At 50.0% G+C, this 24065-nt stretch overlaps 1 protein-coding gene across 3 annotated transcripts; it reads left to right on the top strand.

Moving 5' to 3' along the window:
• Positions 1-410: 410 nt before the first annotated feature.
• LOC135251369 (endophilin-A2-like) lies at positions 411-23840 on the top strand. Of its 3 annotated transcripts, XM_064328743.1 has the most exons (10): positions 411-667; positions 13759-13827; positions 14040-14112; positions 14916-15059; positions 15295-15428; positions 16657-16815; positions 17038-17141; positions 17563-17687; positions 17980-18024; positions 19952-23840. In XM_064328743.1, exons 1-10 carry the CDS (start codon positions 623-625, stop codon positions 20149-20151), a joined length of 1098 nt encoding a protein of 365 aa, XP_064184813.1. In that variant the 5' UTR covers positions 411-622; the 3' UTR covers positions 20152-23840. The 3 variants fall into 3 exon arrangements, with proteins under 3 accessions (XP_064184813.1, XP_064184814.1, XP_064184816.1); XM_064328744.1 differs by lacking the exon at positions 17980-18024 and having other exon boundaries at positions 413-667; XM_064328746.1 differs by lacking the exons at positions 411-667; positions 13759-13827; positions 14040-14112 and adding an exon at positions 14253-14294.
• Positions 23841-24065: the final 225 nt, after the last annotated feature.

The raw sequence follows: 24065 nt of genomic DNA, 5'->3' as shown, positions 1-24065 counted from the left end.
CAATGGGCCTCATAATAGAGTTACCTCATTGCTTCTGAAAATCTGTTAACGTCTCAAACAACCCTCAAAGGTGATTTTCTTATGTTATCTCGTTGTGAAATGTCTGCCCTAAAGCTATGACAGTAGTCGCAAATCTTTATGATCGTGTGACCAAGAAATTCTTGCAAAAGAGCATTCCTTTTTTTCCGGGTTTTTTTTTCTTTTCCCAAGCCTCTTTGTTTTACGTAGCGGAGTAACGCAGATGGAAGTTTGCCCAGGACTATTGCAAAAATTACCTGGCTGTTGCTGCCGCCTGGCGGCGAAGGCATCTATTGTCCCAAGTATCGTTGTGCGTCTTCCCCACCAGCATTCGGCGCTACGCGCACTGTTGGGACTCCTCAGGAATGTGTGTCTACGTCACCTCAGACAGGAAGTCTCCGTGGTTGCCATGTAATAAAATATCCCAACTACTGAACTGTTGCTGAAGACGATAGCGCTAGGTGTGAACCTCAACTCCGATGCCCACCTAGCAACGGCACAAGCGTAACTAGCAAGCTAACTAGTATTGTAGACTCGTCTTTTTTTTACTTTGCAAAGTGTTAACCATTTACGCCGTGCTAAGAAGGAGAGTCCCGGCTGCAAGATGTCTGTTGCGGGATTGAAAAAACAATTTTACAAAGCCAGCCAGGTCAGCAACAACTTTTTTCTTTTTCTTACTACTAGCTAACGTCAGCTGTAATATGGGAGGTGTCCTGCAAAAAAACATCGCTGAAAGTGGTACTTTTATAAACGGTGGTGTTTTGAGTAGATAGGTAGGTTGGTAAGTAAGTCGCAGCTAGTTAACTGACTACAGTAAAGTTATGAACTGTAGCCACTGCTCGCTTGCTGTCAAGCTAGCTGGCTAATGTGTACTGGTAGCAAGTGAATTTACCTGCTAGCACTTTCACTCAGCCAAAGTTAACTGATAAATGTTACACAGTGCTAGCTAGCTACAGTTCAGTATCGGAAGTATTTCGTTTCACTGTCACTCTTCTTTTTGCTCGACTGCTTGATAGGAATTGTGTGTTTTAGCCAGGTATGCCAAACGGTCAAGATTTTGGCAAGCGTTAGTGTAAATTACGATTGCTCATCTCGATAATTTAAAGACTTATTATTGCTGTTAACAAAACGTTTGAATTCGTATGGGTTCTCTTTGTTTGCTTTTATTTACGGTTACAATTTGTATCAAAAGCTAACAATATTTCTCTGTGTAGCCTACGTGTGGCTGTTGTGCTCTGTGAAGTGGTGACGTAGTCAGCCCAGCAAGTAGTAGCAAGCGTTTGCTAATTTTCATGCTAGCATCTTAACGCTCTAGTCAGTGCTTACTTGCCATTCAGGATGTTTCTAGCCAATTTTAAAACTCATAGTTAAGCGTAACGAAACATATTTTTGAGATGAGAAGACTCCCAACCAGGTTCGCCAAAGGTTTAATTTTCTGGAAAAAGCAAAATATGTGATGCAGTGAGCAGCAACTTGGGCCTTGTCACTGTTGTACTTTATCATTATGTTGACAGTGACCAGCTCCCCCTAAAACACTTTATTTTTTACTTTGTATTGACCGGTACATCTGACCACTTGAGGAATACTGTATGACGTCAGCTGTTGTGGGTGTCGTTTTATTACGTCATTGTAACGTTAGCTATAATCCTGCACCAGGCCTGCAACGTTCTGTAACTGTAAGGTTGGATCTCAACGAAAACGTTCTCAGCGTATAAGAAGCCGAGTTTCTCTCGTTCCGATTCACTTTCTCAGAATTAACTTAATTTGTCTTTTGTTTTCAATCCGAAACCCTTGCATGTAACAGTTATTTACTTGCTCTTTATTGTAAACCTTCAAAATACAAAAATCTAAACAAAACTGTAAATTATACAGTACCAAAAGGAAGTGAATGCATAATGAACACATTTCTGCAAATGTCCCGCTCTTGATCATTACAAAAAAAGAAGAACGATCCACCATTGTTTTTGTTACATCTTGAACAAGGCTACACTGTAAACGTGATGCATCTACTTGCGTGCGGAAGCAAGGATTTCTTGAATGGGCCGATTCAGCCTCGAGGAACGATCTCTCCGTAAAAGATTTAGTGAATTCACGGAGATGAATGAAAGTATGGAAGGAAAAGGAAAAATGAGAATGTAAATAAGGACGGAGAGAATGAGTGGGCGAAACTGCTACTGTATTGTAGCTGAAGGGGGAAACTGCTACAGCCCCCCCCCCCACACACACGCATACGTACCCACACGCATGCACATGCATGCATGCACACGGCCCCATCTGATCTCTATCTCCCGTTTGTCTTTCCACCACCTTGGATGCTAGTTTAACCCGTTTCAACTCTTTCCGTTAGCATTTTTTTTTTTTTTAAACTACTATTCCCAGTATCCATCAGGCCAGATGCCCCAACTCATGGCAGCATGCCAAAGGTTACTGTATGTTTTCCTTATCTGTGTGAATCTCTGGATGGTTATCGAAGCCACTGAGGTAGAAAAGCTTGCCCGGCGGCGTGAAGGCACCCTGAGATTGGAGACAGGTAGCGCAAGGTGAAAGCACAGGTGCTCATGAAAGTGCGAGGAGACTGGCAGGCATGATTTTTACCAGTTTTTGAGCACGTCTCATTAATTCAGTAACGAGTTCGTGGGAAAAATGCAAGTGAGACCCACGCGTTTTGGTTACCACACAGTCAGTACATAAAGACCTTGAAGTTCTAACCATGTGTTTCAGAGGTGGAAAAGTCCAGGGGTTCAGAAAGTAAAAGTCCTGCCGTGTGTTTCTTTCATCCACGAACTCTGTCAGCTGATTTCACCAACTAGTTCAACCCCCTGGCTGAAGAATTGTGCTAATTGGAAAAATCTAGATGATTGGAGAAAAAATACTGGGGAGGACTTTTACTTTCCGTACCTGAATTTTCCACCTGTGTTGGGCTTGTTGGGGGGGTCATTTCTTATAAATCAGATGATTGTTCCATGTGCATTTGTGTGTCTGCACTGGAGAGAGGCTCCTATGCAGGAGGACGTTAAAGTATCTTTTAATAATTTGATTGTTCTGCCCACCGGTCTGATCCTCCTGACCGTCGTGCAGTGCGCGCGCGTGTTCTTGTAGCGGTTCAGCGTCTGCTCTTCATTTGCTTTGCAAACGGCTGGTTTGTGTTTCGCCGCCGCCCATCAGCCATAATGTTTTTCATACCGCCAGTGTCATGCAAAACCTCCTTTTGCCTTTAAAATTTCAAATATTGAAAGGCATCATACTGTATGCACGCTGTCTCTTCATGAACTCCTGACACCCACGGCTCTGCAGGGTTGTGAACGACATGCAGCTATATCGCACAAACATCACTGAAAGTGATACCGCTCTCAGGTTTTCTGTGGTCGCACGTTGTCCTTTTGATGTGCTTTGCCTAGCGTTACCTGCAGTGCTCTGTTTGAGTAAAAGGGAGCAGCCCTTTATTTATTAACAATACTGTCTTTTTTTTCTCCCTTTAATCCCAAAGTGGGAATTCTAAACTGTAATATTGGAACTGGCAACCCCCCCCCGTGGTTGCTTGCTGCTGTTCCTGAATCTCCTCTCCCTCGCTGCAGCGCGCTGGCCCGTGCCGCTCCCAGCTGCTCTCTCCATTTTGGGCCGCCGCTCTGCTCCAGGGCCTCTGCGAGCGTCGGCACAGGTGGTTTTCATTTTGGCGCACGGCTCCGGATCTCCGAAGCACGGTAGCTCTGGCGAAAGCGCACTCTGTAGCGTGCACTCTGTAGCGCGCTCTGTAGCATGCGCTCTGTAGCGTGCGCACTGTAGCGGCACTCTGTAGCTGTCGCCTCTGTAGCTGCGCTCTGTACTGAGCGTAGTCGCTCTGTATTGTTCGTGCCTCTGTAGCGTGCGACTGACGCTCTGTATTGCGTTGAGATGCATGTAGCTGGAGCACTTTTGGCTTAATGGGTTGGGGGTGGGGGCGGGGGCGGACAGCCATGTGTAAGCTCAGTGTGGATAGAATGCCCTGTGGTGTGCTGAATTCGGTCTGCGTGTAGATCCTTTTGGGTAGACAGAAACAGAAATAAAAGGGTTTTTGCGAGCACGTCCCCTTCGCTGAGCTCAGCAGGAAAGAGCTGTGCTTTCCCCCCCTCCCCACTTCCTGTTGGGCAGTGGGCCAGGTCGCTGTGTGAGGAGGAGATACAAACAGGGAGACATGGAGGCGGGGGTCGGGGGGGGGTTGCCATGGCTCATGGGGTGAAGGAACAGAGTGGGCGGGGGGGCGAGGGGTGGGGGGGTTTAAGTTCACTTCAGATAACAATCTCTGGTGACATCACAGTGATGTGCCTTGCGCAATATGCAAGTCAAGAAAGGTCACAGTGACTCTGAAAACCCCTCTAATGAGTAGAGAGGTCCCAAAATCCTCTTGATCATTACCGGTACCCCCATATTGGCGTTTTTAAGAGGAGGTTGCAGTGGTGGGACACCTGAGACCACTCTTAGTTGGGGAGAGATACAGGAAGTCAGCCCAGTCCTGTCGTGCAAAAGGCACTTCCTGTCAAAACCCCAATTCTCTCTCGTTCCTCCAGTCCCCCCTCTCGTTCCATTTCCCATCCTCCTTTCCCCTTTTCCTCCTTCCTTCCATCTCTTCCCCATCCTGCACCCCCCCCCCCACTCCTCCACCCCCCAAAACTCACCCTGCAGTCCTTCCTTCTCCGAACGGGCCGTTCAGCCAAAAACATCGCTCCGAACTCACATTTGATGGACGTCGACCCCTCCCAAATCAGCTGGAAACCCATTCCGGTTCCCTGGTCCCTGTTCCCAGTCTCATTTTACAAAAAATATTGCCACTGAGTGAGATTATGATGTCACCCGACACCAGGTTTGGTTTAGGTTACGTGTTGCTAGTCTGTCTTCCTTTGATGATTAAATGTTTTAGGTCATCTTCTGTTTATCTGTTGAAGAGCCCTATTCAGGCAGGTGATTTTCAGTTGCTTTACAGATCGAGGGATCGCATAACGAGCTCGGATTCCAAATCGATTCCTAGCATGGGGAAGAATCTGTTAATAGAACACATCGTGGCCGGGCAGCAACTCAGTCAGTGTCAGATATGATACAAAGAATTTTATTTTCAACTGAAAAATGGCCAACTTCAACTCACAAAACCAATATACTGCGGCTTGGCCGAGCACTCAATTCTGATTGGCTGGCGCATGTTATTTTTTACACACATGACAGACTATGGTGTAGCACCCGCAAAAGTTCAACCACAGTTTCTAAAATATACCCTGCCCTGACCCCTTTTTATCAGTGTTGGGGAAGCTACTTTCAAAGCATAGCTTTGCAAGCTACGAGTTACTTCACACTGGAAGAAGTTACAACTACAGCAAAGCTACCCTAGGGAGAAATCTAGTTTGGTTAACTAAAGCTGCTTAGAAGAAGTAGTTCTTTGTAAAAAAAAAAAAAAAAAAAAAAAACGATCAAATTGACAATGTACATGTGATACGAAATTATAACAAAATATAATACAAAAAAGTCACATGCCAGCAAAAAATGCCACTCAATTGAGTTTATTGCAAAAAAGTGCCCACTTGTTCACAGGTCATACATAAACCAAAAAAATAAAATTCTACTATTCATTCCCACTATTCATGGGAAAGTGCAAGGAATGTCAGCTTTGGTTTTGTATGCGATGTCCATCGGTCGCGCCCTGTCGCGCGGCATCGTCAGGCCTGCGGCGTCGCGGAGACGCGGGCGCGGGCGACACTGCGCGCGCCCCAGGCCTCGCTCCAACCCGCTGGCCGCGCTGACGTGGAGCCGCGGTGTTCAGATGCTTATGGGGGCGACGAGGCTCAGGAGGTCAGAGCGGTTGTCCGGCAGTCGGAGGGGTCACCGGTTCGATCCCCGCCCTGGGCGTGTCGAAGTGTCCCTGACCAAGACACCTAACCCCTAACTGCTCTGGTGAATGAGAGGCATCAACTGTAAAGCGCTTTGGATAAAAGCGCTATATAAATGCAGTCCATTTTTAGATGCTGCTGAAACTTGCTAAAAGCCAGTTCCCTGGCGAAGCCTGTCTGTCACTAACATTACATTACATTACAGCCATTTAGCAGACAGGCATTTAGCAGACATTAAGCTGGATATATACTGAAGCAATGCAGGTTAAGTACCTTGCTCAAGGGTACAACGGTATGGTGTTACCTGGGAATCGAACCTGTGACCAGCTCCTTACCCATTACACTACACTGCCGCCCGTTACACTTACACACTTACACAAACAGTGCCGTCTTATTTTGAATATTGCTGAAAATGGGTGTTTGATTTTTTTAAATTAAATTTGTTTTGTAATCGCCAGTGACCTGCCTGGGTTCTTCTCTGGCGTCATAAGGGTTAGGTGTTCAGAATAATGGCTTGTCCCGGGGCCTCTGGAACACGCCCTTGTGTTGTTGATGTGTGTGTTTTGTGAAAGGGTGTGACGCCGTTGTCTGGTTTTGGAATGTGCGCAATGCTGTAGTGCCCGGTCCGGATTCCCCAGCCCTCTGTCTCTGTACCTTCATCTCCCTCTCTCCTGCCCTCTACCGTTCTCCCTCCCTCCCTCCCTCTCTCTTTCTCCCTTCCTGCCTCTCTTTCTCATTCCCTCTGTTTTTTTTTTTCGCTGGTCAGGCTCGGCTGGTTCTCCGTGCCTGTCGGAGGTGTGCTGGGGGGTCCTGGATCGTCAGGCCCAGGTTGTTTGTGTGTTTGTTTGGTTGCAGATTATGAGGCTCATGGGAGAGTAGATACCATCTCTGCCCATTACAGCACAGATAAGGGCATCTCTGCCCATTACAGCACAGATAAGGGCATCTCTGCCCATTACAGCACAGATAAGGGCATCTCTGCCCATTACAGCACAGATAAGGGCATCTCTGCCTGCCTCATCCACCCCTGTCATTTCACTGTGATAGGATCTGTTTTTACGCACGCGAACACACATGTACGCACACACACACATACACACACACGCACACAGTTACACACATACACACACGCGCATGCACACAGTTACACAGGCATAACTGTTACATAACTTCAGGACTGTATGTACGTTCGTGCGTGCGTGTGTGTGTGTGTTTGTGTGTGTAAATATATCTATGTGTACACTACCTTTCTGGATGTATGTGGACACCTTTTCTACCTAGAGGGTTCGGCTACTTCAGCCACACCCAGTGCTAACAGGAGCATAAAATCAAGCACACAGCCATGTATAGACGGACAAACACTGGCAGTAGTATGAGTCATACTGAAGAGCTCAGTGAATTTCAACGTGGCACTGTCTTAGGATGCCACCTTTCCGACAAGTCAGTTTGTAAAATTTCTGCCCTGCTAGAGTTGCCCCGGTCAGCTGTGAGCGCTGTTGTTGTGATGTGGAAAAGTACAGGAGCCACAAGAGCTCTGTCGTTCTGTGGTGGGCCACACAAGCTCACAGAACGGGACCGTTCGGTGGCTGAAGCGTGTAGCGCGTAAAAATCATCTGTCCTCGGCTGCTAGCCACCTCTGGAAACAACGTCAGCACAAGAACCGTTCGCCAAGAGCTTCGTGGACCGGGTTTCCACGGCCCGAGCAGCCGTGCACAAGACACGACATCCTAGAACTGTGCGCTTCCAGTTTTGTGGCGACAGTTTGGGGACGGCTGTTTCCTGTCTCAGCGTGACGGTGAAAAGGCTTTGTCGTGAAACAGAGCCCTGACCTCAACCCCATTGGACACGTTTGGGACGAACTGGAACGCTGACGGCGAGCCAGGCCTCACGCCCAACACCAGTGCTCGACCTCACTAGTGCTCTTGTGGCTGAACGGAAGCAAATCCCCGCAGCCATGTTCCAAAATCTAGCGGAAAGCCTTCCCGGAAGAGTGGAGGCTGTTACAGCAGCAAAGGGGGGGGGGTCCAACTGTGTATTAATGCCCATGGTTTTGGGATGAGATGTTCAACAAGCACGTATGGATGTGGCGCTCAGCTGTCCACATACTTTTGTAAGTGTAGCACGAAGACACACATGACTACATGTGTCTGTATGCGCATTCTTGGGTCTGTAGGCCACAGTCCGTGGCCTTGGGGTCAGTGGCGACGGAAGCGGGAGTTGGGCCTGCCTCTCTCTCTCTCTCTGTCTCTGTCTCTGTCTCTCTCTCTCTCTCTTTCAAATTCAAATTGCTTTATTGGCAGGAAATACATAGGTACATATTGCCAAAGCATCATAAATCAATTCAAAATACATGTTAACAGTGGAATATTAATAATGAACATTCTATTAAAAAATAAAAATAAAGAATAGAATAATAACAATAATTAAAAGAATAAATAAATAAATAAATATTTATTTATTTATTTATTTCTCTCTCTCTCTCCCCCTCTCCCTCTCCCTCTCCCTCGGCCCTGTTCCTCTCCAGCCCCGTTTTCTCTCCCCTGTTCTTCATCCGGACTCGTGTCCTTTCACCAGCTTCCTGCTCAAACACTTCCTGCTCATTAACAGCTTCAGCTTCAGCGGCTGAGTCGCCGGTTAGCGCTCCGGAACCCTCTGGGCTGAACTCCTTTATGAAGCTGGCAGCACGGTTCTGCGCACAGCGTGAGGAGAATTCATGCTGCTGATGCTCTTGCAAAATTTTAATGGGCTGTAAAACTGGAGCCCGAGGAACAGCCTCGTAAGCTGAAAGCGCATCGCTGTGGAGGAGACCTGTATGACTATGGACGCCGTGTGTGTTATTTCTTGCAGCAACATTATTGCATTACATTAACGGGCATTTAGCAGACGCACTTATCCAGAGCGACTTACACAACATTTAACATAGCAAAAGTATTTTACCGTTAGCTGCAAAAAAAGAGAAAACTGTCTCTTTATTTTTGCAGGTGTTGAGGCAGACGCCTGGACAGTCCCTCTCTACGTCTTGTGGTATTTGCTCACTATGTGAAATGCACTTCTATAAGTCGCCCTGGCCAAAAAGCCAAATGACTTGAATTGTAAATTATAGCCGGCTAGCCGCGCATGTGAAATGATTAGCAAACGCATTTGTTGGGAGTGAGAGTCGTTCTGTGCGGTGGGCCAGGTTTCCTTTGCTCCTGCGTTGAGGAAGCCCGTATATAAAAACCTCTTTTTCCTTCAGAGAAATTTTTTTTTTCCTTTCCTTTCCTTTCCTTTCCTTTTTTTCCGTTTGCGTTTCCTTTGGCCGCTTCCTCCTTTTTTCCGCCCGGCGCGGTTTTTGGCCGGATCCCGGTGCTCTCGGGCCGCTCCTCGCGGGAACGGGGCCCGGATCGCGCCTCTCTCCCGGGGACCGGTGCCAGTTCGCGGTTCAGCCCGCCGCGACGGAAGCAGCGGGCGGGGCTTGCGGTATGTTAAATACCGCGCGGAGCGACTCGGACGCGCGGAGCAGGTGAGTCACGGGCCTCCTGCGCCATTACATCAACAGAACTGTTCCAGGAACGCGCTCTTTATCGAGCGCTGCGCTGCCGTTGTGCTGTGTCACTGGCGCGGCTGCTTCAGGAGCCCCATTAGCCCTTTGAAGAGTGGGGGATTTTTTTTTTTTTTTTCTTCTGGAATGTTCTTCAGTGTTCTAGAACTCCGCTGGTCTCAGCTGCCAGCAGTGATTGTTCCCTCAGCACTGGAATGTTCGGTTAAGAACATTCTGATCATGTAGTTGTGACCTCACGCACACCTTAAAGGGTTAAACTGCAGTAGCGACTCCACCTGGTTTCATGTGTTTTACACCCATTAGAGTAGGGGAGTGTAGAGTAAAGGTAGGAGTTTGAAATCTTCCAATCTGAATTTTCTGTCCATGATGTGGTTGAAGGACATGCTTGTTGTTTTTCACACATTCACCTGCCCCCCCACATCCAAAAAGCCATACTTATGTCACCACCTCGTAGTCATAGCAGCAAAGTCCAGGTCCCCACAGGGTGCGTGCGTGCGTGCGTGCGTGCGTGCGTGCGTGCGTGCGTGCGTGCGTGCGTGCGTGTGTGTGTTTGTGTCAGACGAGGTGGGTGGCTTGGTGGCTGAGGGGCAGGTCGTGTCCTCCCTGCTGCAGACACATCAGGCAGAGGAGAGGAGCGGTGACTGGAGCTGTGCTTTGCTGTCGTTTCTCACGGAGAGCGATGGCAGTGCTAAAGCAGGAAGCCTGCTGTTCGCAGTCTGGACTGAGAGCTCCTGTTGTGCTCACACAGTTTGGCTGTGAGTAGAGCGATTGTGGCGGAACAAACAGCCTCCTGCACGGGTTAATTTCTCTTCGGTTTCTTCTGCTGATGAAAGAGAATGTTTGGATGGGAGAGAGGAGCAAAGGAATCTGTCTGTGGAATGAATTTAGAGCAAAGCTCTCTGTCTGCTGGGGGAGATGTAGGGGTGGGATATGGCAATGTCTTACTGCAGAGTAATGCACTAGTAATGTCTTAAAGCCTTTACTAGTGCAGATAATAAGGGTGGGGGAATAGCACAGAGCAAGTGCAGACTGGTGGGGAATAGCTTAGCCCTAGTGCAGACTGATAGGGGAATAGCATAGCGCTAGTGTAGACTGGTAGGGGAATAGCATAGCGCTAGTGTAGACTGGTAGGGGAATAGCATAGCGCTAGTGTAGACTGGTAGGGGAATAGCATAGAGCAAGTGCAGACTGGTGGGGAATAGCTTAGCCCTAGTGCAGACTGGTAGGGGAATAGCATAGAGCTAGTGTAGACTGGTAGGGGAATAGCATAGAGCAAGTGCAGACTGGTGGGGAATAGCTTAGCCCTAGTGCAGACTGGTAGGGGAATAGCATAGCGCTAGTGTAGACTGGTAGGGGAATAGCATAGCGCTAGTGTAGACTGGTAGGGGAATAGCATAGCGCTAGTGTAGACTGGTAGGGGAATAGCATAGCGCTAGTGTAGACTGGTGGGGGAATAGCATAGAGCAAGTGTAGACTGGTGGGGGAATAGCATAGAGCAAGTGTAGACTGGTAGGGGAATAGCATAGAGCAAGTGTAGACTGATAGGGGAATAGCATAGAGCTAGTGTAGACCTGTGGGAGAAGCTGGTGCAGACTGGTGGAGGGTGAGAAATGAGTGGGAGAATAGCATAGAGCTGGTGCAGACTGGTGGAGGGTGAGAAATGAGTGGGAGAATAGCATAGAGCTGGTGCAGACTGGTGGAGGGTGAGAAATGAGTGGGAGAATAGCATAGAGCTGGTGCAGACTGGTGGAGGAGGGTGAGAAATGACAAAGCAAGTGTAAAGATCTGAAGGCCTTGGCCAGGGCAGAAGCAGCGATGTTTGTCTGTCTGCCTGTTATCCCGTCCATCTTGTTGTTTTTTTATTTTTTTTTATTAGCAAGTGCGCACACGTGTGTCAGTTGGCACGGGGGTGAGGATTCTCCGTCGACATTAACCTTTAGACGTGTGCCTCACCCCGTGTGACGTCACGCGATGGTGTGTTTGTGTTTGTTGAAACATGACACCTGCCAAGGGAACATCAGGATTTCCCGTTAACGAGTGGGGAAGGAGGGGAGAAGAGAAAGCGTTTCCTTGTTTGGAAATGATTCACCAGCACTGTGTTCTATTCATCTTTTTTTCTTTTTTATGTGTGTTTTTTTTTCTTTCTTCTTCTTCTTCTTTTTGGGTTAGTCAGAGAGAAACGGAAGAACTGCAGATGTAGCCTGCCTCTGTTGCTGTGCGTTTGCGACTTCTGTTCCCTGTAAAACTCGCCAGCGAGGTTGCTTGGTTCACATGACTCCCTGGCGGCCCTGCCAGGCTGCTCATTGGCTGCCCCCGTATTAGGAGAGCTGCCGATTGGCGGAAAGTCGCGAGCGGGGGGGGGGGGGGGTGTCGATTGGAGGACGTCCAGGAACTCTTGTGTCTGGGAGGAATTGCAGTGTTTTGGGGGAGCGGTTGTGCTGAAACCCCTGTCCGTGCTGGAGAGTAAGGGCAGAAGCGCTCAACGATCAGAATCTTCCAGTCTGCAATAAAATATCAGTGAAATAGATTTTTTAAAAATGAGAAACGTGCGCACATACAGTACTAGTTTTATTTTTTGCCAGGGGAGAGGGGGAAGAGGGGGTTGGGGGTGCGGGAGGGTGGTGGAGCTGTTGGTGGAGCTAGATCTGTTTGCATATCAAATGAGTCCAAATGCTCATTCCTGTTTTTTGGAACCAGGAGAACGCGTAACAAGGAGAACAGGCCGCTCAGCCCTTCTCAGCTCACCGTAAGATAAATATAACGATGAGAACAGATCACTCAGCCCTGCGACGGTCGCCATTTTCCTACCGCGAAAGGGCGCCGGGTGCTCACCGTTTGTTTACCAACTGGAGTGCATCTAGCACCATATCAAGCCTGGGCCTGAAACCCCCCAGAGATCTGGGCTCTACTGCATGACCTGGCGAGCTGTTCCGCACAGTGACTACTGTCTGTGTGGGTGGGGGGGGGGGTGGGGAATGTTTCTTACTGTCTGTGCGGAATTTCCCTTTATGCTCCCCTGATTCTGCCAACAGAACTCGTCTGTTTACCTGCGTTCATTTACCTGCAGAGTAGAGAGTACCCAGCTGGCACTTGTTGGGCTTGGAGCACCCCGGGGGTGGGGGGGTGGGGGGGGTGGGGGTGGGGGGTGTGTCTTTCTTAAATAATTTCATGACGACCCGTAGCCCCTTAGGACAGAGTCAGTGCCGAGGGAACCCCATTTGGGAAACACAGTGCCCCCTGCTGGTGCCGTGGTGGCACTGCGTGCCCAGTCTCTTACAAGATGGAGGCTGGGGGGAGACCACTTTGACCTGCACACCCGTGTCCTCCTCCCCCCTGCAGTTCATCGATGCTTTTAACAACCTGCTCCGTCGTCACGGTAACATGCGTGTGAATGGGTGTGTACGGCGTACCGAGTCATTACGTTCTTGGGGAAACAAAATGTCCTGAAAAATAAATAAAAACATTTTTTTTTCAACCCCCCCCCCCCTTTCAGATTTTCGTTCCTTTGTGTGAGTGGAGAGATTGGCCGGAAGCGATTGGCAGAACTGGGTCAGTGAGACAGGGTTACCGCGGCTGCGGAGTCTGAAGCTCCTCCTCTGTGCAGTTCGTCCCCGCAAGAACCGCTGTGGCCCGTCAGCCGCTAGCGCAGAGTCAGGGAATAGGAATCTATCCGCTAACCCGCGCTAGCCTTTTAAAAACACGGTGTGGGTTCAGTGTTCTTCGCCTGGTTTCCTGTTCAGTGACTGTGCTTGGGTAGAGTCTTCTGTGCCTTTTTGGGTAGCGAGGATGATGTTATCTTCTCGTTTCTGTCTTGAGTGAACTGGAACGCTGACGGCGAGCCAGGCCTCACGCCCAACATCAGTGCCCAAACCTCACTAGTGCTCTTGTGGCTGAACGGAAGCTAATCCCCACAGCCGTGTTCCAGAATCTAGTATAAAGCCTTCTCTGAAGAGTGGAGGTTGTCACGGCAGCAAAGGGGGGAACTGACTCCAAATTAACGCCCATGGTTTTGGGCGTGAATATCAGTTTTTTTTTTTTTCTTTTAGGGCGTAGTGAAAAGTGTACATATGCAGATTTTTTTTTTTGCACAGCTGATTTTTCCATATAGATTATGCACCGAGAAGCAGATCCCAGTGTTTGGTTTTGGTTTGGGATTTCAAGGCACTGATCCTGGGACCGTATTAATTTTCAGTGATGTCGTGGTTATTTTTCGTACTCAGTCTGTGGTCTGCAGCGCTTGTGATGCCGTTCTCTCTGCAGCTTTCATGTGGCCTCTGAATCTGGGGGAACTGGAGCTTGAGTTGTTTGCACAGGTGCATTGTGGGAAATGTGTGTGTCTCTGCGCAGATGGTGAGTGAAAAGGTGGGAGGAGCTGAGGGAACCAAACTGGATGAAGACTTCAAAGATTTGGAGAGGGTAAGTGTGTCAGTCTGTGTGTCAGTCAGTAACTCTGTCTGTCTGTCAGTATGTAACTCAGTCTGTCAGTCAGTCAGTCTCTGTCTGTCTGTCAGTTAGACAGACAGACGGACACACACACACATCTGGCAGGAGAGGTCCGCTGTGAAGCAGTTATCCCTCGTTAGCCGCTCACAAGTTTGAGCTCATGCCCTGTTTGTCTGTTCCTGTAGAAGGTGGATGTGACGAGCAAAGCCGTCGTGGACATCATCACCAAAACCTCAGAGTACCTGCAGCCCAACCCAGGTAAGGGGGAGGGGCTTTATCTCAGAGTACCTGCAGCCCAACCCAGGTAAGGGGGAGGGGCTTTATCTCAGTACCTGCAGCCCAACCCAGGTAAGGGGGAGGGGCTTTATCTCAGAGTACCTGCAGCCCAACCCAGGTAAGGGGGAGGGGCTTTATCTCAGAGTACCTGCAGCCCAACCCAGGTAAGGGGGAGGGGCTTTTTCACACATGCTGTATTCAAGCACACACACACACTGCTGGCAGTGATGATGCTCTGTGTGAAAGATGGCAAACTATAGTCTTCAGTCAGGGGCGACATAGCTCAGAGGTAAGACCGATTGTCTGGCAGTCGGAGGGTTGCCGGTTCAAACCCCGCCCTGGGCATGTCGAAGTGTCCTTGAGCAAGACACCTAACCCCTAACTGCTCTGGCGAATGAGAGGCATCAATTGTAAAGCGCTTTGGGTAAAAGCGCTATATAAATGCAGTCCATTTACCATTTACCATGTATGTATAACCTACTCAGTTTAACTCTCCTGCCTCTCTGGCTCCCTCTGTCTCTACCTGTCTTTCACTCATCACTTCTCTCTCACTGTGTTTCTCTCTCCCTCACTCCTCTCTTCTTTTCCCTGGCTCTCTCTCCTCCCACTCCTTCTAACCTCTCTTTCTCTGTCTCTTTCTGTCTCCCCTCTTCCATCCTCCCTCTCTCTCTCTCCCTTTATCTACCTTCCTCTCAACCCCCCTCTCTCCCTTCCCCTCTCCCCCCCTCTCTCTCCGCTCCCCCCTCCCTGTGTCTCTCTCTCTCCCTCTCCACCCCCCCCCTCAGCATCCCGGGCGAAGCTCTCCATGCTCAACACCATGTCTAAGATCCGGGGGCAGGTGAAGAGTCCGGGGTACCCGCAGGTGGAGGGGCTGCTGGGGGAGTGCATGGCCAAGTACGGCCGAGAGCTGGGAGAGGACACCAACTTCGGTGAGTGTGTGTGTGTGTGTGTGTGTGTGTGTGCGAGCGAGCGGGTGAGTGAGTGAGTCTCTGTTTGTCTGAGTGAGTGAGTGAGTGGGTGAGTGGGTGAGTGGGTGAGTGGGTGAGTGGGTGAGTGGGTGAGTGAGTGGGTGAGTGAGTGAGTGAGTGAGTGAGTGAGTGAGTGAGTGAGTGAGTGAGTGAGTGAGTGAGTCTCTGTTTGTAACTCTCCTCTACCCCTCTATAGGTGGTGCTCTCGTAGACGCAGGCGAATCGATGAAGAGGATGGCGGAGGTGAAGGACTCGCTGGACATCGATGTCAAACAGAACTTCATCGACCCCCTGCAGGGTCTGTGTGACAAGGACCTGAGGGAGATCCAGGTACCCCCCCCCCCCCCCCTCTCCGGATCTTTCCGCCAAGGCCGCCATCGTGATGTCACGCTCAGCAGACAGTCTTACCCACAGCGCCTTCTAAGGCCTTGTGATAACGCACGCAAAGGGCATGTCACCAGCATTTAGGACAGGACTATCAAGATAGAATTTGGAGTAATGTGTTCATGATTAAAAATAATTAAGATAAAACAAGGGCTGTTGTTTTGCCTGACTGAACTCAACTTGCCGGATAATTTCTGCGCCGTTCATGTGCAGGTAACTCTCTCTTCCTCCTCTTTCCGGATACCTGCCTACAGGAGTCTGCGAAGAAGACCGTTTGAGTACGATTTGTAAAGCTGTAGAGTTGCGTCTTCTTCTGTGGTATGGAGCTATCGCTGCGTGCTTGCGCTCTGTGGAGGACTGTGGTGGTGTCTCACTGTCGCTGAAATGGAGAGGAAGGCTTTGCGTAGCGCCCGTTTGGAGGCGACGCCGCTGACCTGCGACAGCACACCCGCCGTGAAGTGTTATCTTATCGGAGTCCGTCTCCACGGCGATGGAGGTAGTGATGTCACAGCGGAGATGTCTATCTCGACAGAGGAATGATGCATACCAGAGGGGCAGCAGCTCCTTTGTGAGGTCACAGGTCAAGCGTTCGGCGCATTCCATTCCCCTGTGAGGGAGGAGAGTGAAGGCCGGGTCAGGGAGCCGGAGCTGTCCGTCATTCGCTGGGCTCTGGTGTGGGGTCCCACCTGTGGGGCTGGGTTCTCATTTAATACTCCACACAGAGGTGCAGAGGCCTCAGCCGCGGGGTGTCCTTCAGAACTGGCGCGGGGGGGGGAGTGCTGAACTGTTGAGATAATAAACGCCAACACTTCGACCCCGGTCCCTCGCTCTGACGCCTTTACTGCTTTATGACCTGCCCGTTCCCAGATCTGCTGCACCGACTGATCACAGGATCTGTGTTTGTGCAATATTGTGGATACCCAGTCTATTAGCAATACCTAGTCTTATTAGCAACATCTGCTCTTAGTAAATCATTCCTCTCTCTCTCTCTCTCCCTTCCTCCCTCTCTCTTTCTATCTCATCCTCCCTGTCCCTCCGTCTTTCTCCTGCTCTCCCTTCCTCTCTCTCTCCCTCTCTTTCTTTCACTCTCCCTCCCTGTCCCTCATCCCTCATCCCTCTCTCTCTCCCTCTCTCTCTCTCTCTCCCTCTCTCTTTCTCTCTCTTTCGCCCTCAGCACCACTTGAAGAAGCTGGAGGGCCGGAGGCTGGACTACGACTACAAGAAGAAGCGCCAGGGGAAGATTCCGGACGAGGAGGTTCGGCAGTCGCTGGAGAAGTTCCACGAGTCCAAGGAGGTGGCCGAGGCCAACATGTACAACCTGCTGGAGACTGACGTGAGTGCTGTAATGAACTACACCACCCAGAGTGCTTTGCAGTATTGTAAAACTTGTTATGCCATAAATCTGATAGTTAGTGAGTGAGTGGGCACATGTGGGTGATGTGTGTGGCTCCTGTGTGATCAGGTTTGTTTTAAAGCCCTCTTTGTATGTGAGCAGGTGTGCAGTATCTGAGTGGTTAATGTGTGTGTGTGTGTGTCTGTCTGTCTGTCTGTGCAGATCGAGCAGGTGAGTCAGCTGTCCTCGCTGGTGGAGTCACAACTGCAGTATCACAGACAGGCTGTGCAGATCCTGGAAGAGCTTTCAGACAAGCTGAAGGAGAGGTATTCATCCGAACACACACACACACACACACATTCACACACTTAGACACATATGTGCGCACACACATGGAATTTCACTTAAAGCACACTGCTGGATTCACAGGCTCTGTGCTGACTATAGTGTGACTGTGCTGTCTCTGTGGTGTGTCTCTGCTGACACTGTGCTCACTGTGCTGTGTGTCTGTGCTGGCTCTGTGTTGTGTGTCTGTGCTGACTGTGCTGTGTGTCTGTGCTGAATCTGTGCTGACTGCTTGTGTGTCTTGCTGACTCTGCGCTGACTGTGCTGTGTGTCTGTGCTGGCTCTGTGCTGACTGTGCTGTGTGTCCGTGCTGACTCTGTGCTGACTGTGCTGTGTGTCTGTGCTGACTCTGTGCTGACTGTGCTGTGTGTCTGTGCTGACTGTGCTGACTCTGTGCTGCAGGATGACTGAGGCACAGTCGCGCCCACGCCGGGAGTACACCCCCAAACCCAAGCCTGTGTTTGAGTACTCTGAGCCCGAGCAGTCCAACGGAGGCTACACACCTGCAGCACAGCTCACCCGCTCAGGTGTGTCCCGCACACCGATGTGTGTGTGTGTGTGTGTGTGTGTGTGTGTGTGTGAGTGTGTGGCTGTGTGAGTGTGTGTGTGAGTGTGCGTGTGAGTGTGCGTGTGAGTGTGCGTGTGTGTGTGTGAGTGTGTGCATGTGTGTGCATGTGTGTGCGTGTGTGTGAGTGTGTGCATGTGTGAGTGTGTGAGTGTGTGCATGTGTGTGCGTGTGAGTGTGTGCGTGTGTGTGTATCCTCATTGCAGACAGGCTGCTGATGTTCTGTGCTCTCTTCCTGTCTGTGACATCATCAGAGTCATCCTTCCACCGCAGGACATCCTCTCGGAAAGGCAAATTCTGTGAGTCAGAGATGAGAGGGTCAGGTGGCCGGCTGGACAGTGTGGCATCTGGGGGGGGGGGCTAGGGGGGTGGGGGGGGGGGCATGCAGAGAGCGGAGATCCTGCCCTCAGGCAAGAGGGCCAGATTCCCCTCCTCCTTCCCCCTCCCCCTCCATGCCAGACTCCTACAGTCCCGGTCCGCCAGGGTCAAAGGTCACTTCTCACACATTCCGCCTTCAGGTCACCGCTCACTGGATCCAGTTTTAAATAGTTTTTAGTTATCACTCCACACCACCGCAAAGGGGAGAAGCTTCCTTCCTGTCTCCCTCAGCCCGGCTGTACAGCTGGAAGAGAAAGGGTTCCTGCAGGGGTGCTCAACCAGCGTCGATCCGTTTCTGGATTTTGTGCCAACTTCTGCTCTTAATTATTTGATGTATTCAAGCATATCTTGATCTTAAATTTGTATGAGCGCCACCTATAGCCGCAGACTTCATGTGTGTGTCCTAGAGGTCACGCCGAGCTCACCAACGCACACATTTTACTGCGCTCACAAAACTAAGGCAACTTGTTGGAACAAAAACCAGCACGCAGACGGCACTCCAGGACCGGAGTTGTGCACCCGTGAGTTACTATCACACTGACCATCAACACATATTGGCGGTTAGCACCTTCCAGCCTAAAAGCAGACGCCTGTTTGGTCGCACAGTGTATTATCGCAACAACTCTCTGCATTCGACCACAGCGCCCCCTAATGGGAGCTGTGAGCCATTTCTGTTCCAAAACAGGATTTACAAAGCCAGAAAAAGTGTCGTCCACATTTGGTTCATCCTGACTGATAACGGAGGATGGATGTAGATGGAGGAAGCAGTGTGGAAGGCACTTCCTGTTCATGTTTTTGTATCTCATACTACAAGAGGTGACTGAAGGATTTGGGGGGTAGCGGGGGGGGGCGGGGTTGGCTGTTTCTCCCCTCTGTGGGGTGTGGTGTGTAAATCCAGTGTGCAGTGTCCTGTAATAAAGAAACTAACTGAAAAGGAAGGCTGTGAGACAGACAGGGGCTCCACCAATCAAAATGTATGTTGGTAACATGCTAGAACAACGCCGACAGTGATTGCTGGAAGTTACTTCCTGCTGATACCGAGGGAACCAGGAAGTATACCCATAAATTTTTCACCAACCAGTGTTGTTGTTGTTCCCTTGGTTCTTGCCAGCGTGATTGGTGGAACTCCTCTCTGTTATTATGCCAGTCATGTGATTCCACAGCCGTCTTATCCTGTGTTTGATTGGTGGAGAGGAGCTTGCGCTGCCCTGCTGATCTTTGAAGCCAGTCACTGGACTCTGAAACTCAGAAGGTTGGCCAGCCAAGGCTGACCTCAGATCAGCATGGATTACATATGGGTGTGCAGAGGGGATGGGAGAACGCTGGCTGTGTCCAAAATGGTCCACTACTTCCCTATATGGTGGGCTGACTAGAAATTGGCTGATACCCTAGTTAGTGCACTATTATAGGGAACTAGTGGACCATTTCGCACACAGCTCCTGTGTATACGAATGTCTCCATGGCTTCATTAGTCAGTGTGCAGTTCCTCATTTTATCCAGCAGGTGGCCCCAGAGTCTGGATACTATTACGGTCTTACTGAAAGAGAGGAGGACCTCTTTCTTCATCGGTGTCTCATTATGTTTGACTCTCATTTCTCCTTCTCTCTTTCTCCCACTTCCTCTCTCTCTCTCCTGTCTCTTCATCTCATCTTGTCTCTCTCTCTCACACTGTCTTCCTCATCCTTACTCTTTGTCACACCCTCTCCTACTTTCTCTCTGTCATTCTCTTCTCTTTCTCCTCGTCATCTGTCTCTACTGCTTTCCGTCTCCATCTCCCTCTCCCTCTTCCTCTCTCCCTCTCTCTCTCCCTCCCCCCTTTCCATCCCTCTGCGGTTTTCCCCCCCGTAGCCTCGGTGTCGGACCAGCCGTGCTGCAAGGCGCTATACGACTTCGACCCGGAGAACGAGGGCGAGCTGGGCTTCCGCGAGGGCGACATCATCACGCTGACCAATCAGATCGACGAGAACTGGTACGAGGGCACGCTGCGCGGCCAATCGGGCTTCTTCCCGCTCAACTACGTGGAAGTGATGGTCCCCCTGTCGCACTAAAGAGGAGGGAGGAGAGGAGAGGAGAGGAGAGGGGGAGAGGGGGATGGTTGGAGGAAGGAGGGAGGAGGGAGGAGAGGAGGGGGGGGGGAGCGGAGCGAAGGGAAGGAGCCGGTCTCAGATCCCCGGCGTCTTCATTCTCGACTTCTTCCTCCTCTCCGCGGTTGCCGTTGTCATGGTCACACTTATCTGTACCTGTACACCTGGGCACTTTTGTCGGCTGGACCTTTTGAAGACGGGAAGCGAGAGTTGCATTGTCCCATTCCAGAGCCATAAAGGGAAGAAATGAGAAACACTACAGGTGTGTACACACACACACATGCACACTCACACACACACACACACACACACGCACTCTTTACTAACACTTTAACAGGCCTGATTCTTTGTGATCACAGTGGTGATGCGTTCTGGTTTGTCATAATCAATGATTTTGTCGCCCCCTGCTGGCCAGGCTGTGACACTGACCGCCCTCAGTGCGCGGAAGAAAAAAATGCTTGAAAATATGTATATATATATATGTGTGTGTGTGTGTGCGCCCCTCTGGAGAACAGACGCACGCTATAACCGGCCCAGAGCATATATGTGTGTGTGTGTGCGCTCCTCTGGAGAACAGACGCACGCTATAACCGGCCCAGTTCAGGCTCTGTTCCCTCGCGGTCTGCTGCTGTGTCTGAAACCCGAGCTGCCCATGTCCTGCGTGTGAAGGCTGAGGCCAGCTCTGCTGCACCTGGGGCGCTCTCTGTGAAACGCGCTCTCTGTGAAACGCGCTCTCTGTGAAACGCGCTTCGTGAGGGAGGTGCAGCCGGTTGGTTCGGCCTCCGCCCAGGGTGGTGCTGGGGCCTGTGCTCCTCTGGGCGTGAGCGCTCTCTCCCTCTCTTTCGCTCTCCCTCTCTTCCTCTCTCTCTCTCTCTCTCTCCTGGTTCCTCGGGTCTTGGTCAGCAGCAGTACTTGTTTCATGTGGGGGAAAAAATGCAGTGCCTGGACTGCATTCTAAGGCTCTGGTGGCTTTCAGTGCGAGTGTGTGCGTGCGTGCGTGCGTGCGTGCGTGCGTGCGTGCGTGCGTGCGTGCGTGCGTGCGGCCGCTTGTGTGTTTGTTCACGTGTCAGGCCGTGTGTACACACCCGTGCACACACTCCCCCGTGTCTGAGCGCCTTCCCTTCCCACGCAGAAATTTGAAGTGGAGGATGGGGAAAAAAGAAATTAAATTAAATGTAGACTAGCGCAGTGTCTCATATTTAAGTTGAATGCATTTTACTGATCATTCTGGCTGTCTGCACTAGAGGCTGTGTGGATGACACTGCTGGCGGTGTCCGTGTCCGTGTCCGTGTGTGTGTGTGTGTGTGTGTGTGTGTGTGTGTGTGTGTGTGTGGGGGTGTTTCTTGGTTATGTGGGTGCGTACGTGCGTCGGTCAGCAGGTGTGGGTGTGTGTGTTTGTGCACGTGTTCGCGTGTGCCTTTTGATGGATCGTGTGTGAAAAGGCGGATGGAGGAAAAGGAGTGACGTGATAGGTGTGCAGTGTGGACGTGGAGGTGTAGTCTCGGTCCCCTCTGTACCGCTTCCGTTCAGGGGTCCCCTGGACCCCTCAGTCACTCTGCTGAATCCCCCCTACCGAGCCAATCTGTACCAGACTGACCCGAACCGGACCGAACCGGACCAAACGGGCACTGCCAAGGGAGCCCTGATTTAAAAGTGAGCAGTCACTGGTTGGTTGGTTGGTTGGTTGATTCACTCATGAGCAGATATAGAACGGACTTTGTTGTTTGAACCTAGCGGGCCAACTGCAGCGTGCTTAGCTGGAGTTTAAAGCTCAGGTTTAAACCCCCCAGGGCCGCAGAACTACGTTACAACCGGAGCGGCTGGTGGCACCTGTGAAATGTGGATTAGCTGCTCCACTTGTAATGCAGTTCTGTGGTCTTGGGGTTTAAAACCGAGGCTTAAACTCCCAGTAAGCATGCTGTAATTGACCCAGTGAGCAGAGCTGAATTTTAATTGAAAGGGTGTGGCAGAGGGGTGTGTTATTTTGGGCGGAGTTTAGGGGCTGCTTAAAGAGAGGTTGTAGCAGCTGGTTGGACCAGGTGAGCCAGAGTTGTCATTTTGTGTTGGTCGTGTGACGTGTCTCAGCCTATCTGCAGACGGATGTATGGTTGCTGTTGGTCATGTGACGTGTCTCAGCCTATCTGCAGACGGATGTATGGTTGCTGTTGGTCATGTGACGTGTCTCAGCCTATCTGCAGACGGATGTATGGTTGCTGTTGGTCATGTGACGCGTCTCAGCCAATCTGCAGACGGCTGTATGGTTGCTATGGTTGCTGTTGGTCATGTGACGTGTCTCAGCCTATCTGCAGACGGATGTATGGTTGCTGTTGGTCATGTGACGTGTCTCAGCTTATCTGCAGACGGATGTATGGTTGCTGTTGGTCATGTGACGCGTCTCAGCCAATCTGCAGATGGCTGTATGGTTGCTATGGTTGCTGTTGGTCATGTGACATTTCTCAGCCTATCTCTGCAGACGGCTGTATGTTGCGTCCCCCCCCCCCCCCCCCAGTCTGCAGGCAGACTGACTCTGAGCTTCCTCGCAGGCGGGCACACACGCACGCACACATGCAGACACATTATCATGTGCACGAGCATGCCTGTTTATACACACACACACACACACACACGTGCCGCACGCTCACACACAAATAGGCTGACTCAGCATACATGCACATACACACACACACACGCACACATGCATGTAGACCTTGCATGCACACAGTCTCCCTTCCCCACACACACACACACACACACACACACAGATGCACTGGGCTGAGTTCTGATCACTGTTATCCTACACATCTTTTTCCTCGTTCCCTACATCACTCTTTCCCTCCTGCCTACACCACTCAGCTCAGCGCCAAAAGAACTTTAACAATTCCTCTTTTTTTATGTTAACCTTTAGTGTTTTTGTACAAAATGTAATGTTTACATGCTTTATGCCTTTCTTTTTTTTATCAACCCTCCGAGAAGTAGTTTTATTACTATTAAGTGATGGACTGGATGTGATCGGGGGGGGGGGGGGGGGTGTTGAACTGCCCTCTCCCCCCCTCCCCACCCCCCGCCCCCTGCATGAACTCTGAAAGTGTTGGAATGCCACCTCAAAACCCAGGAGGGGAAGGACTAATCATATAAACCCAGAATGCCTCCTAATCAAGTTAATTACTATGGTTACAAGAAACCGTAGGTCGCCACATTTAATCTTCACCCATGGCAACCTGTGTACAAACTTTTAATGTGTTTACACAAGCCATTGATACACTACATATTCAGAAGGGCTAATCTTGGTCTCCTCCCAAAAAAAAAAGTTCCTGACTCTTTTGATACTACAATAAAGCATTATTCTCTTATACTTAATAGTATTATTTTTAATATTAAATTGCATATTGGGAAAAAAAAATCTTTTTCTATAAATTAATCGTACCCTGCATGTAACGTTACACTCCAACTCATAATCACTTTACAGCAAGTTGGATGCGTGCTTTATTATTGTAATAGTTGACGTTTTATTTTTTGTCTTGTTTTTGCTTACGCTATGAATTAATACAAGATTGCCGCAATATTCTGTAACGTATGATCACCTTTTATTAATGTATGTTTAGTTTGTCTCGCTCCATTGTTTTTCATCTTTAAATAAATAATGAACAACGTTGTGCTGGTGTTACTTCTGCGTGTCTGTGATTGCATGCTGTTATGTTTCGTTTTGGCATTTAATATATCTGTCTTGTCCAGGCCAAAAACGCGGTAAAATCCGGTGGTCTTCCTTCTCCGCAAAAGAAGTAATCCGAAACTTTTTTTTAGCCGTATAATAATGTGTTTTAACCGGCAAATTACGCAGAGGTTTACGCTATTGAGAGCACACATTTATGTTCATCATT

This window comes from Anguilla rostrata, chromosome 3 (assembly GCF_018555375.3).
Source record: "Anguilla rostrata isolate EN2019 chromosome 3, ASM1855537v3, whole genome shotgun sequence".
Taxonomy (NCBI): Eukaryota; Metazoa; Chordata; class Actinopteri; order Anguilliformes; family Anguillidae; genus Anguilla; species Anguilla rostrata.
The sequence above is the reverse complement of the archived record's forward strand: the minus strand, read 5'-3'. Positions and strand labels throughout refer to the sequence as shown.

Excerpts from the sequence above, each read along its gene's own strand:
- LOC135251369 (XM_064328743.1), top strand. The coding sequence starts at position 623 with ATGTCTGTTGCGGGATTGAAAAAACAATTTTACAAAGCCAGCCAG. Across the intron at positions 668-13,758 it reads AATTTTACAAAGCCAGCCAG|ATGGTGAGTGAAAAGGTGGG; the intron begins GTCAGCAACAAC and ends GTCTCTGCGCAG. Across the intron at positions 16,816-17,037 it reads ACAACCTGCTGGAGACTGAC|ATCGAGCAGGTGAGTCAGCT; the intron begins GTGAGTGCTGTA and ends CTGTCTGTGCAG.